Source organism: Pristis pectinata, chromosome 6 (genome assembly GCF_009764475.1).
Source record: "Pristis pectinata isolate sPriPec2 chromosome 6, sPriPec2.1.pri, whole genome shotgun sequence".
NCBI lineage: Eukaryota > Metazoa > Chordata > Chondrichthyes > Rhinopristiformes > Pristidae > Pristis > Pristis pectinata.
The window spans coordinates 75,951,564-75,971,276 of record NC_067410.1 but is presented as its reverse complement, the minus strand read 5'-3'; the positions used below and the strand labels follow the sequence as shown (position 1 = coordinate 75,971,276).

At 36.9% G+C, this 19,713-nt stretch overlaps 1 protein-coding gene across 1 annotated transcript in view; it reads right to left on the bottom strand.

The window, feature by feature from the left end:
• The window catches only part of rsrc1 (arginine/serine-rich coiled-coil 1), a 288,468-nt gene that overhangs the window by 44,727 nt on the left and 224,028 nt on the right, over positions 1–19,713 (bottom strand). Inside the window, exon 7 of the mRNA XM_052018264.1 lies at positions 4,107–4,175. Coding sequence (XP_051874224.1) covers positions 4,163–4,175 — 13 coding nt within the window. The 3' untranslated portion in view covers positions 4,107–4,162. The remainder of the gene's footprint in view (positions 1–4,106; positions 4,176–19,713) is intronic.

The following is a 19,713-nucleotide window of genomic DNA, read 5'->3' as shown; positions in this document are numbered from 1 at the left end:
TTATGTCAAAAAGCCTCTAAGTTGCTGAAGGCAGTGAGAAGCTAATTTCAGCACTGTTTTAAGACTGATACTTGCAGATAAAAGATCGTAAGCTACAGGGGAACCAAGTTCAATAAGATAAAATGTAAACTTCAACAATCAATTTTCATGTGATCAAATTTTATGTAATTGTGTGCCACATATGCTACATAATTACACCTCTGGAAATAGGACCGAGCTGGAGTAAAATCCCAACCACTTCAGACGCACACTCCCCAGTTATTTGTCCAGAGCAGGAGGTATGTGTACCAAATCTAATAATTGCCTTCATACCCGAGAACTATCCAGAAATGATCCAGTGCCCTTGTTAATTTAAGAAAACTACTGGAGTTTGGAAACGTCGGAACTAACTCTAGATTACTGGAGAAATAAAGTCCCACCCAAACTGCTAGGGTCACTGTACTTGCTCAACATTTCGTAAGTATTTCAGATTACGTGTTTCACCACTTCCCATGGCATGGAGCCCATTGGACATTGTCTAGCCACGATTAGGCATGTCAATCTAGGAACTTGGGGACATGGAGATGCCTATGCCCACAGACAACTTTCTGTTTTCGATTAAGTTTGGCAAAACAACTGAGGAGTTTCTCAAACAGTCCAATCTGACAAGCCTCAGTTGTCAAAATATGAATATATTTTCATTCTCAAACAAATGCTACTTCTGGCTTGGTAACAGCAGAGCAAGCAGGTGTAGGTGGGGGAATATAGCACCAGGTATGTGTGAATTCAGTATCTTCTTCCCAGGATTCCAATTGTCATGGCAAATAGGCAAACAATAAGAAAAAAATCTAGCTGTGCATGTTCTGTTGCCTTATGTTTTAAGTTATGAGATATAAAACACTGCTTTTTAAAACTGGTGTACAATCGAAAGCTATTGGCAAAAAAAGTCCCCATACGGTAAGCAAACCTCACCATTTTCCATATCTACTTGAAGAAACATAGTTAAGTCCATCACAATTACTGGCAGCCACGTGGAAAATCTTCCCTATTAATGTAGCCTAAAAAAATCTTTCTGTCAGGAGAGGTCCAAAGAGCTCCCTCACCAACTTCAACCCACCGTAGATTTTACTAGGTGTAGATCATTGCTTAATTATCAATGTACTGAAACCAACTGTGAAAATCCATCATGCAAAAGCTTGGAACTTAGTATTGAATTGGAATTTGATTAACTTCCAAAAGGCTAAAACCCTCAAACTTTTTTTTGAGAATAAGAATGTTCTTAAAACATTCTCTGATGCAGAGTCAACTAATTATGCTGGATGCTGGATGACTCCTAATTATGCTGGATGCTGCCACAGCCATGAGCCTGCATTCTCCTTCAGTGGCGAAAGCTCTGTGATCAAGATTTCCCTTTCCCTAAAACAAGATGCTAATGAAAAGTAATCAGGATGAAAAGTATTCAGTCTAATTTATTATGTCTAGTTCTGTCTTCGCAGCCTGCCTGACTTGCTGGTTACTTCACGCAGAATAAGAGTCCATGCAAGATCAACTCATTTAGTCACACTTCTCCAACGTCTTCCTACAGCTCTGCAAATTCTTTCCATTTAGATGCTTATTCAGCTCATTTTTGAATGCTTTGCTGAATCTACCTCCACTACTATCCCTGTCATTGCAATCTGAACCCTGGCCTAGATATCTCTATTCTTATACCCCTTTGAGAATTGTGCCCTCCAGTTTAGATTGCGCCTTTTCATTCTTCCAACACAATGCAACAACTCACGTTTCTCAGCATTAAAATTCATGTCATCTAGCCATTCATTCTAGTCTGTCCATATTTCCTTTTGAAGACTTTTACTGTCCTTCTTACAGTTAACTGCACTGTTTTGTGTTATCTGCAGATTTGGAAATTGTGTCCTGCAGGTACAAGTCCAAGTTAATAATAATCTACATTAAGAAAAGCAGTGCTCCTAGTATTGACCCCAGTGAACTGCTCTGCACACTTTCCTCCAGTCTGAAAAACAACCATTCGCTGGTTCCTTTTACTTAGCCAGTGTTTTCAGAGCTCTTGCCATAGCCCCTTTTATTCAATGCACTCTGGTCCTTTTTTTTGCACCATTTATTTATTTTGTAATTTATAGTAATTTTTTGTCTTTGGACTATACCGTTCCCACAAAACAAGACATTTCATGTGGGCAGGCACGGTAGTGTAGCGGTTAGCGTAACGCTTTACTGCGCCAGCGACCCGGGTTCAATTCTGGCTGCTGTCTGTAAGGAGTTTGTACGTTCTCCCTGTGTCTGCATGGGTTTCCTCTGGGTGCTCCAGTTTCCTCTCACATTCCAAAGACATACAGGTTAGGGAAGTTGTGGGCATGCTATGTTGGCGCCAGAAGCGTGGTGACACTTGCGGGCTGCCCCCAGAACACTCTATGCAAAAGGATGTATTTCACTGTGTGTTTTGATGTACATGTGACTAATAAAGATATCTTATGTCATATAAGTCGGTGATAATAAACCTGATTCTGATGACAGGCCAATAATGTGACATTTATCAAAGACTTATTGAAATGCGATTTATTCCACATCAACCAAATTTCACTCATTGACATTTCCTTCAATTTGTTAACTTTGGCTCAGAATGCTTGGTGAACAGCAAGTTGCCTGCATTATCCACTTAACTATCAAAGACGACTGCACTTAATTTGTGCAGTGCACATGGTGAAAACCTGCCAACATGTGGTTAATGTTGAAGAAATGGGCTTGCCAAAAGAAACTCTTCAAATTCTCAGTTGCAAGGCCTTCTGCACCAGCAGGTTTTCCTACAATAGAATTGTCATTACATAGAGTGTCCAGAACAATCTCAGTTCCCAAAATTGCTGAGAAAAGCTTTGCATGTCCCCAACTTTCCAGGCTGCCAGAAATTTTGGATGATTCTAAAACTGAAATGCTTAAGAATACTTGAGGCATTTAAAAACACTTAGATTTATTAAACTTAAAGAAATCTAGAAATATTAATACCCAATCCTTCACAGCTGTCTACTCCATTGAAATCAATGGAGAACAGTTCCTTCCACCAGTTCCAGTGGATTTTCTGCTGTAAGTGATACAACTTCAAACACCATTTGAAGTCCAATGTCATAAGTAGTCAGCAAAAGACTGGTCAATGGCTGTCAGCAAGTCAGTGACATCCATGCTTGCATACACATGCATAGCAATGCCAAACTTCTGGCATCTATGCAAGAACCGTCAACTGCTCCACACAAAACAGCCAGCATTTCCCTACAAAATCTGGTCCATTATCTTCAAACCATCACCTGGATCTGAAGTTTAAAAAGTTGCCAAGACTGAGTATGCAATAGAAACTCAATTCCTTCTTGGGCTCCAGACAATACTTGAAGCTAAATCTCAGGCAGTACATGAAGCCAACTCTTGCAACGTGTCAGAGTGACCAAGCACTTTCTGTACACTTTACAGGATTTAAAATGAGAAGGAAAATGAAATATACATTTTGTTCAAACAAGTACTTCAAGGCTGTGTTCTCAAATTTCAACAAATGATACTTTCTTGAAACATCTGCAAATTCCATATATTTATAACTTTACTTTCTATATAAAAAAAACTCTACATCTGTGGTGTTATGGGAGCTATTTCAGGCAAATTATTCTCTTCTTAATGGACCCTGAAAGCAAGGAGGCAGCATGTAGCCATCTACAATGATTCTGGCTGTGGAGAAGCTGTCTCATCCAAAAACCACTTTCAAAAAAGACAACTTGTGAGAAAGCAAGTTTATGTTAGCACATATCATAAACATTTCTTGTGCACTGTGCCTAATTTCTTTGTTCTGGAAAATACATTTGGGAGAACACAACACATAAATGTAGTTGTCAAGATTTAAAAACAAATGTGCTCCCACAAAAATAAAAACAGGTGTTCAACTTGAAACAGTAGAATACTTAAATTATACCACATCAATGTACTTTTTTCCAGCTTATTTTACATATTGGAAATGAGTAGTCATTTATTTCCCCTAATTTAAAGTTGACAACATATCTGAAAAATTGGGAAACAGCATTTTATAACATTCACTGTAAAATTATGGATGCTATTTTACTAAAATTAATTTCTGTTACCTTGCTCCTTTTTCTTTTTGGCATCTTCCTCTTTTCTTTCCTTTGCCTTTAATACTTCATCTGCTTTTGCTGAAAATTAAGAAGATTAATTGTTAAGAAAACTTTACATTTTGTTCACGTTCAAATACCTGAAAATCAGTGATTACAAAATAAACATTTCATGCTTTAATTAATTATTAAAACTTTAACATGTGAACAAAGTCAATTCCGTGCCTTTCTCTTTCAAAATCAGAAACAGTTATTTAATTTCCCAAAAAAAGATATTGTTTCTTCTTGCACTTCCACAGCAAATCAATCAAATCTCAGATCTATTCATTCTTCACCAGAACCTCAGGATTGAGGATGACTTGCTTCTTTTTCCAGTTCTATGGGTTCTGAGGTGATTGATGAGGCCAATGTGAGGCTCTCAGACTCTACCACAGATGAGGCAGGGGGTGCCTGATGAGACCGCTTGTGATGTTGTTTGTGAGATGGTGTTCTCCTTTCACTGTTTACATTGGGCTTGTGTGTGCTCCCAATGCATGGACTTAGGGTTCTCAGTGCTGTCTGAAATGTGACTTCTTTACGTTGATTGCTCATGGACCCAAGATTCAATTGGGACGTTGCATTTTCGTATTGGTTTATTATTGTCACTTGTACCGAGGTACAGTGAAAAACACAATTCATTACACAGTGCAGTTACATAGTACAGAGTGCATTGATGTAGTACAGGTGAAAACAATAACAGTACAGAGTAAAGTGTGACAACTACAGAGAAAGTGCAGTGCAATAAAGTGCAAGGTCACAACAAGGTAGATTGTGAATCTTTTTCTCTATTCACTTGGCAACCTCCAGCCATGAGAGCTCAGAATCAACTGGCTGTTTTGGGATTCTATTGTCAGGTACGCGAACAACACGGCTTGCCCAAAAGAGCCTACTGGGTGCAGTCAGGGTCTCAATACTGGAGCTCTTAGCCTGGGAAAGAACACTGATGTTGGTTTGTTTATCGTGCAAGTGGATTTGGAGGATTTTGTGGAGACAGTATTGGTACTATCTCTCCAGTGCTTCAAGGTGCTTGCTGTTGGTCATGCATCTGGGAGCTGGGCACCTGGGCATGGGCAAGTGTGTAGACAGGATTGGGGCTATTTGTGTAGCTGAAGCATAGAAGAAGCTTGGCCAGGAATGGGGCTAAGTGTGTGGTTGGGACACAGTCAAGAACTGAGGCAGATGGGACTAACGGAGCAGAACATCTTCAGGTGAAAAGGCAGCTGTGTCCGGAGAGGAAGGATAGTATAATGGCTGGAGGGAGGGAGTCTGTAACCTAACACATCCCTTATTGAACATGATCTTTAGCCAATCAACAAGTCTGCTCAAACATCTTGATAACATTAAAAAAGAGGAAGCTGCTTTCACCAGATTTTTTAGGAGCTAATTTCAAGATTATAAGGAATACCACTGCCTCTCTACTGATAGCAAATTCTGGGTTATACTGGTTGTTCCTGCCCTTGGTTATGCCAGTGACACATTTTTTCTACTCATATATTCAATTTCCTTAATGTGCTTCACATTGATCAATATTATTTTTTGTCATTGTCAAATAACTATTCCAGTCTGCTTAACTTATGGTTTCTCCATTTGTACTAATGAATACCTGCTTTGAAGTCTGAGACTGAGAGAAATCTGTAGTCCCCCACTACACAACCACACAAAATGTCACTACTAAAATAAAGATTCAACACTCAAACATAAAGGGCCATCCACACCAACTACCCATAGAGACTATTTATTAAGGATTAATTTTGCTTGTTATTCAATTTACTGATGGAAATTAGTGAAATAGAACTTGTCTCCCACATTGTTTGAGGTAACGATTTGCACCAACTGAACAAACTTACACATAAGATTTAACATTGGCATGTACATCATTGGTTTGATCATGTTCATTTAAATAGCCAAAGGTTCCACACCCAAGAGAAAGTTGATTGACATGTCAACTGGACAATTCCCTGTCTGAATAGGTTGCTTTGATTAGCAAAGACTTTGGACATTAATCAACTGTATGCAACCAGCTCAATTTACAGGGTTTAAAATAAGAAAGTCACTGAGATATCTATTTTTTTCTAAAGTTAGAGTTAGTCAACTCTGAAAAAGATCATATTGAAATGTCAATCCAGGTTATTAGCTTTACTGCGATGTATACTTTTTATTTTGAGCTGTTCTGGTCATTTGTTTTTATACTGTTTGGGAGCTTGCTTTGTGCAAATTGATTGCCATGTTTCCTATATGATTCAGTGAATACACATCACACCCCATTGGCTGTAAATCAGTTCTGACATCCTAAAGAAACCATATAAATACTAACATTTTTGTCTTAATCTTGCAGGGGGAAATATGGATCAATGTAAAGTCCTGTAAAAATTTCATCTCTGTTTGTTCTTCTGCCACAAAATAAAGCAAATAATTGTCTTATAATTCATCTTAATTGACTAATTTGAGCACCAATCTACATTCTCGAAAATAGGAAACACAAAATAGGCCATTTGGAAATGGCTGCAGCTATTTCACTGGCCTGTTTTGAGTGGTAGCTTTGTACAGATTACCACCAGATTGGAAAGGACATGGAGTGCACAAGTTAGGATGTAGAATTTTAGAGAATATTTAGGGCACACTCTAAGTGTACAACAGTTCTGGCAAAATGTCATCAATCTGAAATGATAATCATGTTTCTCTTTCCTCAGATGCTGCTTGATGTGCTGAATATTTTCAGCATTTTCACATTTTTATTTTGGATATCTATCATCTGTAATATTTTATTTATACTCCCTGATGGTCAGTTTATTTAATAATATGTTCTTTTTTTTACAATCAGTAATGAAAACTATTCAAAGCAGATTTTTTTACTGTCCCATAGTCTTCCATGGTTGCTTGCAACGAAGTCTTAAGATTTGTGCTCATTTCTAGGAATCTCCAGAGAAACTGGAGGGTTGCCACCTTATAAGATCTAAGTAATAACTGCTGACAACATTATTTATCCTAGTCCAACTAATAAACAGTGTTACACAATGATGTTAACATTCTTGAAATATGAAACAAACAATCCTTGAAGGTTGAATAATGTGCTGTAATAGCAATAATAAATTCAAAAGGCCAGAGAAAACTTCAATATTAAATAAAGGAGGAAGCCTCTTTCCCAAACTAATTTTCTTACATATTTTCCACAAAAATGTATTTGGTCACATTTACTTTTATCACACAATCCATGACACATTCTCGAAAACTGTTTTAAAACATTACAATGCAGATGTTAGGAAAAGATTAACATACACTGCCAAGAAACTAGAGGTTATCAATAAACTCTGCAAATTAATTAAATTTCTGTTCCAGCATATCATTTATTTCAATACATAAATGTCTCGAGGGAACCATTTCCCTTTATTGCTAAGCTGTTGGTGAGTGAACTATGTGCAAAGAAATCTCTAGAAATAATCTTTCATAACAGTTGCTAACTTACTTTATTGTGCATTTATTGTATTATAACCAACCATTTTCTAATTTCACATCAACAAGCTCTACATCCAGCCAAATATTTGTTATGATAATTAAATAAAAAATATCATTGATGAATGTTTGCCACACTAAGTTTTGTTATTTGAATCACTACAAAAATATTTGCATTTCAATAACTACAAGGTGTTTGATACAAATTATTTTCTCCAAAATGAGCATAAAAATATCACTTGGTAAAGTCATATTCACTAACATTGATACTTTTATTATAAATAAATAAAGCATAATTTTATTGTAAGCTTAGCACTATACAAGAGTTGTTGATGGAGTTTAAATCAAAGTCTCCAACCATTCTCACAATTCAAATATATTAAATTAGCTTATCAAAACAATCATTTAGAGAGGTAAAGACCTGTATTTCATATACACTTCATTCTGATTGCCAGAAAAGGGAAGATAATATAAATTCCATTTAAATTCAATTTGGCTATAAGTGTAATTGTAAATATTCCCCTTGAGTCATGTAAACGGTTTGCTAATGTTTCATTCAAATTATCCTGCTGCAGAACACATTCAGCACTTTACAAAAATCTTCAAAATGTATTAGCAGTACCCATTAGACTGAAATTTAATAACAAAAACATCACGTGGATTTCAAGATCCCCCATTAACAGCAGAAGATTGATAGCTTTTATGCTTTTCGGAAACCAACTGGGCACAATTTAGATTCAACTGACTAATGTGCCTGATTTTGATTTATCTGTTGTACTTCACAAGTTTTGCTTTATAGTGGTCTTTTATTACTCTTAAGGTTGATCAACTTATAAGGATTCTATGATGTGTGGGGGTAGGGTTCTAGAAATATTATTGTTGAGAAATGTGGCATATACTTTCCACTCCAGATTTAACAGATGTTTTATTTCAGTATTGACATCATATAATTCACGTTGCTTTAAAAATCACTGCACATCCCTCTGGCTTCTATTAGTGGTGGCCGAATGGAGAAGTTAAGGACAATGCAAGATTACTGAACTTTGGAAGCAGGGCTTCTCAATCTTCAAGTGATATTAACCTTTGCATATCATGAACAAATGAGGCAATTTGACATAAAATTTGGATATTTTCATACCCTTCTACCCTTGTCCCATTCATCTTCCAGATTTTCCAGAACAAAAGGTGAGAAATGTTTGCAAGATAACAGTAGGAAGCAAGACTGATACAGTTATCAATATGCTAGAGAAACTCGCAAGAGTGTTCTGAGGTACCAATGCTTCCAGTGCAACGGAGGTGGAGCAAAGAAAGGAGGGGGAGCTGCCTTACTGACTGGGAAAAACTCACACCACTATTCTGAGGGGACATCCCAGGGGAATGCCCAGTGAGATCACATGGATAGAATTTAGAAATAAAAAAAGGGAGGTCACTTTGATGGGATTATACTATCGGCTCACCAATAGTCAGCATGAAATAGAGTATATGTACAGGGAATAATAGGGTTGTAATAGTATAGGTTACGGGAACATAGGCTATGGCAGGGTTCCGTTCCTATGAACTGTTTGTAATCTCGACAGTTTGCAAATTGGAAATGCGACGACGAACCATGTTCCCAGGCAGCAGAAGATGCCTGCAACCCCACAGGAGCTGGCAAATCCATCCCGCCGGTCTCTCAAATGCTTGTTCGTATATACAGGTTGTACATAAGTTGGGCCTTCATAACTTGGGGTGGACCCGTAGGTGACTTTAAGTTCCCTATTATTGACTAGCACTGCCTTAGTGCTGAAGGATTAGATGGGGCAGAATTTATTAGGTGCATCCAGGAAAGCTTTTTGAATCAATATGTAGATGGCCATGCCCCTACTACAGAAGGGGCTGCACTTGACCTCCTCTTAGGAAATGATGCTGGGCAAGTGATGGACATATTAGTGGGGGAGCAATTTGGGACCAGTGACTTAATTCTATTAGTTTCAAGATGGCCATGGAAAATGACAGAACTGATTCTCAAGTTAAAGTCCTAAAAATTGGGGGAAGGCTAATTTTGATGATATCAGAACAGTCCAGGGCCAGTATGCTCCTGAGGACAAGGCTGGCAAGATTCGGGAAACTTGGCTGACGAGATATATTTAGGGTCTGGTATGGAAAAAGGGGGCATATGTCAGCTATAGGCACCTAGAATCAAGCAAATCTGTTGAGGAGTAGAAGGGATACAGGAGACACTTAAGAAGGAAATTAGGAGGGCAAAAAGGGGCCATGATAAAGGAGAATCCTGAAAGATACTATAAATATATTAAAAGTAAAGGGGTAGCTAGGGAGAGAGTAGGTCTCCTTAAGGATTAATGTAGTAATCTATGTGGTCTTAAATTAACACTTTTCATCTGTATTTACGGTGGAGAAGGACATGGTTGCTAGTGAGCTCAGGGGAGGGAACAGTGATACCCTGGAGCATATCAACATTACGACGGAGGAGCTGTTAGAGGTCCGGAAACACATAAAGGTGGCTAAATCTCCGCAGCCTGCTCAGGTGGATACTAGGATTTTATGGGAAGCAAGGGAGGAGATTGCTAGAGCCCCGGCAAAGATTGTTTAACTTCATTAACTACAGATGAGGTACTAGAGGACTGGTGGATAACCAATGTTATGCCTTTATTTAAGAAGGGCAGTAGGGATAAGCCAGGGAACTATAGGCCAATGAGCCATACGTCAGTGGTGGTAAAGTTATTGGAAGGGATTCTGTGAGACAGGATTTACTTGCATTTGGAAAGGTATAGGCAGCATGGCTTTCTGTGTGGGAAATCACGCTTCATGAATTTGGTTGAGGTAAGGTGACCTAAAGGATTAATGAAGACAGGGTGGTAGACATTGTCTTCGTGGATTTTAGCAAGGCCTTTGACAAGGTCCTGCATGGTAGGCTGGTCTGAAAGGTTAGAACACATGGAATCCAGGGTGAGCTAGCCAATTGGATACAAAATTGGCTTGATGGTGGGAGGCAGAGGGTGGCAGTGGAGGATTGTTTTTCAGATTGGAGGCCTGCGACCAGTGGAGTGCCATAGGGATCATTGCTGTCTCCTCTGTTGTTTGTCATATATATTAACGATTTGGATGAGAATGTAGGTGGCATGATTAGTAAGTTTGCAGAAAACGCCAAAATTGGAGGTGTGGTGGACAGTGAAGAAGTATGTCTAAGGTTACAACAAGATCTAAGTCAACTGGGAAAGTGGGCAAAGGAATGGCAAATGGAATTTACTCAGAAAAGTGTGAAGTGATGCATTTTGGGAAGTTAAACCAGGGCAGGACATACACAGTAAATGCCGGGGCCCTGAGGAGTGTTGTAGAACAGAGAGACCCAGGGTACAAGTACATAGTTCCCTGAAAATGGCAACACAGGTAGACCGTATGGTGAAGTAGGCATATACCATGTCTTTATTGGCCGAGGCAGTGAATACAAGAGTTGGGACGTCATGTTACAGTTATACAAAACACTGGTTAGGCCGCACTTGGACTATTGTGTTCTGGTTGGCATACGACAGGAAAAATGTGATTAACCTAGAGAGAGTACAGTGAAAAGTCACAAGGATTTTGCTTGGATTGATGGGCTTGAGTTATAAGGAGAGAATGGATAGGCTGGGACTGTTTACCTTGGAGCAAAGGAGGCTGAGAGGTGACATGATGGAGGTATATAAAATCATGTGAGGCAAAGATAGAGTAGATAGCCAGAGTCTGTTTCCCATGGTGGCGGGGGGGGGGGGGGGGGGGGGGGGGGGGGGGGGGGTGGGGGGGGGGGGGGGGGGGGTGGGGGGTGGAGAGGTGTCTAAAACTCAAGGGCATATGCTTGAGGTGAGTGGGAGGAGGTTTCAAGGGGATCTGAGAGGTAAAAAGTTCATATAAAGTGTAGTTGGTATCTGGAATGAGCTGCCATAGGAGGCAGTGGAGGAAGGACAGTCACAACATTAAGAGGCATCTGGACAGGTTCTTGAATGAGCAAGGTACGGAGGGATATGGAATTAATGTAGGGAAAGTGGGATTAGTATAGAAAGGCATGATGGTCAGCGATGACACAGTGGGCCAAAGAGCCTGCTTCTATGCTGTACAACTCTAAGACTCTATGACAAATAAGCAGCATGATTATTTGCAGTATAATTTAATTTTGGACACAAATAGATAAACCTTCCAGCTGTTACATTGAAATAGTAATTTTTTTTGGCATCCTAGCCAGCTGAGTTCATATATTATCATTTTTGTTTTTGATTGTCTGTTTCCACTGTCATCAACATATGATCATTATTTTTGCCCACAAGACTTAATCTATTAAAGAAAATTGTCAGAAAAAACCGTAATTAGTTTTAGTTTTGCCTTACATTGCACTGTTGTTGAATTCAGTTAAATAGAAATAAACCAACATGAGCAAACTCCATGTGAATAAGAGGATTATGATATGACTGAGGATCAGGACAGAAAATGATCAACTGTCCACAGATACCAAGGAGAGAAAAAAACCTAGACAGACAATTTCAGATGCCTGTGGGCGATCTCAGCCAACCCATCTTATAATTAGAACTCCTGGTGGAACCATGATAAACTGCCACATTTACTCACCACAGTAACATCAGGTTATTTAAAAATAGTAAATGATGTACTCAAAAAAACTTTAGTCTAAAAATTGCAAAACACCAACGTCCAGAAAGTTTCTCAAATGTTTTTTGATAGTTACATTTAATTCAAGTTTTTGTAGTATGCACTGTACAACATTTCAGGTAAATGTTTTAAAATATTGGCCCAGATCATGTCAGAATGGGGCATTCTGCTGTGGTAGACATTTTATATAGACATTTTTGTGCATCATCCAACTCAAAATGTTTTTGCATTGCAACTTGCTGGATATGTGAGCTTGTTGTGGGTGGTGAGTACATTGGAGCATCTAGAACCTTAGTGCATGGTCGGAACAATAAATACCTTATTTCTCTAATCATTAATGGAAAATATGGTGTATTTTGGAGTAGGTGTTTTGGAGTCAGTGTTTTAGAGTTAAATCAGCTACAGAATGAGAAATAAGGGTGGAGAAAGAAAGATTAGGTGCTGTAAAGAGATGAAAAGGAAAAGCAATAACAATAATTTAATAGTATAGAGGTTTTTGTTTGGGTGTAATAAGCAGTCTGGCACAAATTGTTTTTAGTTTTGGGAAGTGTTTAATGAGCTCATGTTTCTGATCGTCAAACATTAACTCTACCATAAACCAATGATACTGTACAACATTTTACAATATATTTTTCTCTTAAATCCATTTTAAAAGATTTTTAAAAAGTGGTAACTGGTATGGTTTCATTAACAGATGAAAATGGGCTTAATGTTTGCCTTCTGTCATTGAAACAATTTTAAGTAACTTAAAATTATTGTGCGGCACTATTTGCTGGTTGCATCAATGTCAATATCCTCGAAGTAAATAGAGAAAAATATATACTCAAAAATGTATGAAATATTTCTAATGGTGTCCTTATTAGTTCTAACTTTCTGTGGCAAGTTATAGTCATTAACATGCAAATACAACAAGCTCTTTGAAATAAAAGGCTAAGTGGTACAATCTGGCTTGGAGATTTCACAAATCAGAGTAACCCTCCAATACCTTGAACTTGTTTGCCAACTACAAAATTAATTGCAAACATGCTAGTACTTTCATAATGAGATCTGGTGCATTCTGAAATATATGGATCAAAAAATGCCCATCATTCCATAAAATAAACCCAACTATGAATATAAAAGATGAAATTAGATCCCAAATAGAATTCTGGACACCATATTTAAATAAGGAAATTAAGGCTTAGGAGAGGATACAAAAGAGAATTATCAGAATGGCCATCAGAATGAAGCATTACATTTCTGAAGGCACACTGAAAATGCCAATCGTTCTTCTTGGCACAATGAAGATCAGGAGATATAATAGATATGTTTAAAATAATGGTGTTTAGATGGGGTAAATGAAGATAAAACTGCTTCTAATGTCTTGTCCCAATAATCAAAGTGCACAGATTTAAGACGTTTGGCAAATGAACCAGGTGCCTTGACGAAAAAAAGGTTTTGTTCAATAAATAGCTAGATTTTGATGTTCATGGCATGATGAGATGGTGGAAACAGACTCAATAGAAGCTTTCAAAAATACTTTGTTCAGTACTTGAAGGAGAAAATAATGCTCTGATGCAGGAAAAGAAGTGAAACGAGCTGAATAGCTCTTTCAAACTGCTGGTGCAGACTCAATGGGCTAACTAGCATGCTTGTGTGTTGTGTTATTCTATGAAGTTTCAATGTGTTTCCTCAATCATATAGAACCACAAACTGGCAGAGGAAGGAGTGATTAATCAGTGTTCAATTACGTACACAAAACTTTTCCAGTTTTTTGGATTAATTCAAAATCAGATCAAGTCAAGCTAATACTTTACATTAATGCATTTAGGCCATACAGATACAGAAACCCAATACTAAATTCAGATTTGAAAATGTGACTCCAATTCTGAATTCCAATTTCTATTTATTTTACCAAGCTCACCTTCACTTTCTTGTTCTGAGTGCTTTTTTTTAAAAAGTACAACTTAAAAAGAAAAGGTTATTGAAATCAACACTGCTAACAAAGCTGTTGAAATAATCTTCAAAATAACCCTTTGTTTCTTGTTCAAACAGATATTGCACTTCCAGATCTGAAAATAACACTTTACTTTTCTTCATGAAATGCAATTGTCAATTTAAAACAAAAACATTTGATTAATATTTTATATTAGGTGTGAAATTCCTTCAACATTGATGAAAAGCTTATTCATACTGACCAAGCGATGCTGTTGAATAAAAATCTGTTAACAGTAAGTCCATTGAAGTTTATCATCAAAGTGAGCTGCTGATACAAACTCAATAAATCAATGTTTTAATAATATACTGCAAGCAAGCCTATCTTCCAGCAATGCCTGGACACAGAATGGAAATCACCATTCAGGATTAAAATAATTAGTAAAATGTCAATAAAGCTTTTTTTAAAAAAAGAGGGCATTTTCTGTAATTACTGGACTTTTAAAGATGTTAAGAAAAATATTAATGATTACAGTGAATGGAAGATTATACAATTATATTTCTAGTTGAGCTGACAAGAACTGCATTTGCATATATAAATATTTTCATAGTTTATATAGTTGTAATGAATTGTAGTCTCCATTTCCAGTTGCTTTTAGGTGACTGTTACAACTGTCTAAAATGTCAATGGAAGATCATATTGTGAGACACAGAGAGACTGCTTATTAAATTATATAAAAATACAGCTTTAAATGTATGAAAATGGCAGGAAATATAAATATTGAGAGGAAAAAAAGTGAAAAATAAAAGTTGGCATTATTAGCCTTTGTATCATGACAAAAGATTTTAACTTTCACTATATTGTTTCAATTTATATAGCGAAATCTGTTGAAGGAAATTAGTATTCTGTTATGTTAACCCTGTGAATTGCCTTTCAACACATTTTAAAACACTTTTATTTTTACAATTGTTCTGCAATTATTTTTGGTTACATGACAGCAAACAACCAAGATGGAAATTTTCTCATTGCTGTGCTGCTCTTTGAAAGAAACAAAAGATACTTTGTTTTCTATTTTCGTACAGCTATTCTACTCAAATCTTCTGTGGTAAATTATCTGAGTTACTAGGTTGTTAAATTTTACAACAAACAAATATTTTGGATCAATTGTTATAAGAAAACTATTATTTGACTAATTGTTTCTATTTCTCTCCTGTTACTGTACCATTGCTATGATGTCACATTTCACGGTTTAAAGTTTTGTTACTATTATGTTGCCCTTAAATAACACACCATTATATGTGGTGCGATTACAATTTGCAATTATTATTTTATCGGCCCTTTTAACAAAACATGACTCTAGTTTTGTGTTATAGAGAACAAAGTTTTTATTAACTCAATGCAAGCAGCTTCAATGGCATAATTTAATTTAGTGAGGGTTGGATCTCAGTAAAGAGGAATAATAATTCTAATTATGCAGAGCTACACAATTATTTCCAGTATTTTGACATGATGCTGAGGCCTGTTCCTGATTGGCCAAATATCCTGAATATTATTCTTGATGCTACATTCAGGTTATTTTATTTTAATTGCCTGAGCATCAAAACAACCTCATCATCTTGACACCACAAAGGTCTGACATGGTATACAATGTCCTTGGCACTTAAACAAATACTCTGTGGACTTTGTATACCATTGCCCTCCAACTGTCTAAATAGAACTAAATATTCATACATGACCCAGCATTGCTTTCTCAATCATTGCGTATTGTTGAGGACTGTCTTTTCATTCAACTTAGGGATGATCTAACAATAGCAAAGCCAGCAAATGAAAAGGTTATCATTTGGTTCTGTGGATATGCATACATTAGATAAAATATCTTCACAATAGAATGTAATACATAGGAGTATCAAGTCTTCATCAGCTTTGAGTCATGACCCATATTGTCTGAAAGACAAATCGGGAAAATTGTTCCAACCCCACAACATTACAATAAGTTAAAGCTGCTCGTGACTCATAATGAAGTAGAATTAAACACATAATGCATGACATGGTAACTGTGATCTATAAGTAATTTACTCACACAAAGCTCTCAGATCCTTAATACCTGAACCACTTGATGGTTCCTTAGCCTGATTTCTTAATACTCTTCTGTTGTCTAACATGTGTCTCCATTATTGTTAACTCCTTTGTTTCAAATATCTCAACCCTTAATCTGTAGAATTTGACACTAAGTACAGTACCCGATGTTTGAAGGAGCAAAACAAACTGAAAAAGGCTGACCCATGAATACTAATGATTCATCCTGTCTGGTAGATTTCTGCCAAATAGATTTCCTCACTGTACCTCCTACAAAACCATTTTTAACAATTAATTATATGCATGGAAATTTTTACCATATTGTCCCAGTATTTCTGGGACATTTACCCATTTATTTCTTGCACTATATTCTTTAAAATATTGCACACTATTTCAAAAGTTCTACCAAATAGAAGTACTCATTTTTAGCAAATCTTGGTTTGAATTGAAATATGAATGTGCACTAAAATCCAGGTCCTTCAGTTTGGGCTTGATACTGAGCTCAATTTTATATGCTATAGCTAAGAACTGTCAGTGGGTGGCAGGCAAAGCACAATTTTTTGAAATTTATTTAGCCTATTTGGGATTTTTAACTCTCGAGTCATTGAAAACTTTAAGCACAGAAATCTTGAACAGTTTTTTTAATATATTCACTACGTCTTTGACAATTATTCAAGGTACTCTCATCTACTGGTCATATTCCAAAAGAAAAGTTTCAAAGTTTAAAATGGAAGTTAGGAATTGTGGAAGGAACAGACTCTCTGTTGACCACGTCATATAATTTACTTAATGTTTTACTAAGCGTTGAAATTCATCCTAATAATGACAATCAATTGTAATTTAATTAACCTGCTGAATAAACGTTGTAAGAAGTGTGTGAAGTGTTTATGAAGAAAAAGATTTTTACTCTGCACTAAAATAATCAGAGATTTCCTAAAATTATTAAAAAAAGAACATTTTGGCCACATTTTGTCAGTAGGTGGCAATAAAACCCTAGGCATTAAAATACCATATACACACTTCTTGGATAAGGGTAACTTGAATTTAATCATTTTGGTCTTTTTTTAAAGCATATCTGTTTGGCTCAATTAAGATGTAAAGATCTTAAATGAAATCTACTACTTACTTTCAGGATTGGAAGGTTTTATAAATTGAAAAAGTATAAAAATACTGCCAGATGGGTAGCAATAAACTTGTGTTAGAAATGTTCCTACAAGAAATCTAAATTTGTGCAATCAATAAAGAACTTACCCAACCTATTTTAATATTGTGGCTAAAACCCAACATTAAGGTACTGAAAAAAAAATGGTGCTTCACAGCAAAAAAAATCACAAGTCACAAACATGGTCAAACAGGTTTATAGGAATGAGGGAGCTTACGCAGAGAGGGAGAGCAAAACCATAGAAAGAGTTGGAAAAAAAAAGAGAATTTTAAAATTACAGCATTGTTTAATTGGGAGCTGATAAAGTTCAGCAAGCGCATTGGTGATGGGTGAACAAGGCTTAGTGCAAGGTAGTACATTAGTAACAGGTGGGTGACCTCTGGTTTATGAAGGATAGAATGCAGACTGGCTAGCAGTAATTGATACCTCAAGAAGTAACAAAGACATGGATGAGAGTTTCAACAACAGATGACACTAAAATTGCAAACAGTCTGGCTCAGCTTCACAGAGTGGCCAAGTGGACATCAGTTGGAGGAAATTTCTGCCAATGCAGTCCTTAATCTTAATCAAACAACCTGACAAGGGGTATTGACAGAACTGGTAACTACCAAGAGTTGGCCACTGTCAACTTACATTGTGTTTTCAGATGAGATTGCCAAAGAATGGCATATAATTAAGAAATAACAGGGCCAAAATTAGTCCCTTGGAGGCATCAAATTTTATGATCCAAGGCTGGAAAGCAGCAGCCTTTGCACATGATTCTCTGATAGATAAGAATGAAACCAAGTCAGTGTATTTAACCCAACTGGATAAGGTAGACAGAAAATGCATCAGCATGGCGAAGTCAACTGAGCTAAAAGGAGCAGACTGGTTGAGTATGACGAGAAAGAATTGTCAGCCTTTACCACAGTTATCCAGAGGTCACGTGTAATTTTTGATGAACCATTCTGGAACAGTGGTAGGGACAGAAATCTACTTGGAGGAAATTCAAATATAGAGTCCTGGAATAGATGAGCACAATGAAAGATCTTGGAGACAAAGGGAAGATTGGGGAGGATAAGGCACACTCAGGATTGGTGAAACAGAGTCATGGACAACTTCAATAATAAGGTCGAGTATGAATGCACATATGTGCAAAATATGTATGTGTTTAAAATGTTTCTTCAAAACTGGTCATATTTCTAATTACAGGGCACACTCTTTGAAGAATGTGGGGAAGCTGTAAATGAGACAGAAGTTTGCAAAGATGAAAGCAAAGGATCATTTTCCTTCTGAGAAAATGAGTGATTATGGAACATTTGATGGAAGGGGGTGGTAACTGGAGAAAGAACACTGCTAATAATATCAGTGCCATTGGATTCATGAAGAGAAGTCAGGTAGTTAGCAAATTGAGTTAGTGGTTAAAGGGTTAACAGAACAGGAGATGGGCCTCGTGGCTTCGAGAAGGCATAAGGGAAGATGGGTGAAAAGCCAGTGAAACATGCAAGTTTACAACAAGGTCAGGGCAATCTTAGACTTTAAGTCTTTGGTGTCAATGTAAGGAAGGGAAGTGGATGAGGTAACTGAGAGGGTTGTCTCAATCTCAATTAAAAAGCCTCAGTTCCCACAAGTTCATGGAGAAATGTTTTCCAAAATTACTTTGAAACACTCTATCAACTACAAACTGCAAATCAATCACCATTACTTCAACTATATATGTTGTCACTGCAACAAAAATAGCATCTTGCTTTTCTATCTCTTTCAAATGCTCTTTTATGAAGTAGATTTGCACAGGGCACAGTTAGTGATTAGACAGATTACTAAGCTTGGTTCTTGACTGTTGCCTCACTTGACATCATATTGCTGCAGAGCATTCTCTACTATACTCGAGAAGTAACTTCGTGACTAAGCACTTTTGATTGGAAACCTGCCTAAGTGCAAATGAGAAATTTCTGCATTTGCTGATTTCAAAATCATTAATTGAAAGGCTGAAAGATCATGCACATCAATGATGTTTCTGTCATTGCCAGATAGAAGTACAAGGGAGATATGTTGATCAATTTCCATTCATATTTCATGCACATTAATAATGTTAAGGTGCAATGTGCTCTATTACAAAGTGTAAAAATTGAGATTGTCTACTTTAGTCACAAATTAGCTGAAGTGGGAAAATAATACAAAAAATTCCTTTAAAAATATTAATCAATTGACTAAAGGTCCAAGGTTCACCTGGCAAATCAAGTACAGTTGCAGCTCAATTTTAAGTCCTTCAAGGAGTGTATTTAAATTTTGTCGAATCTGCTTCAACTCCATGTCCTAGAGGCTTACAGAGAACCATGACCCGACAGAACAAGTGTCACATA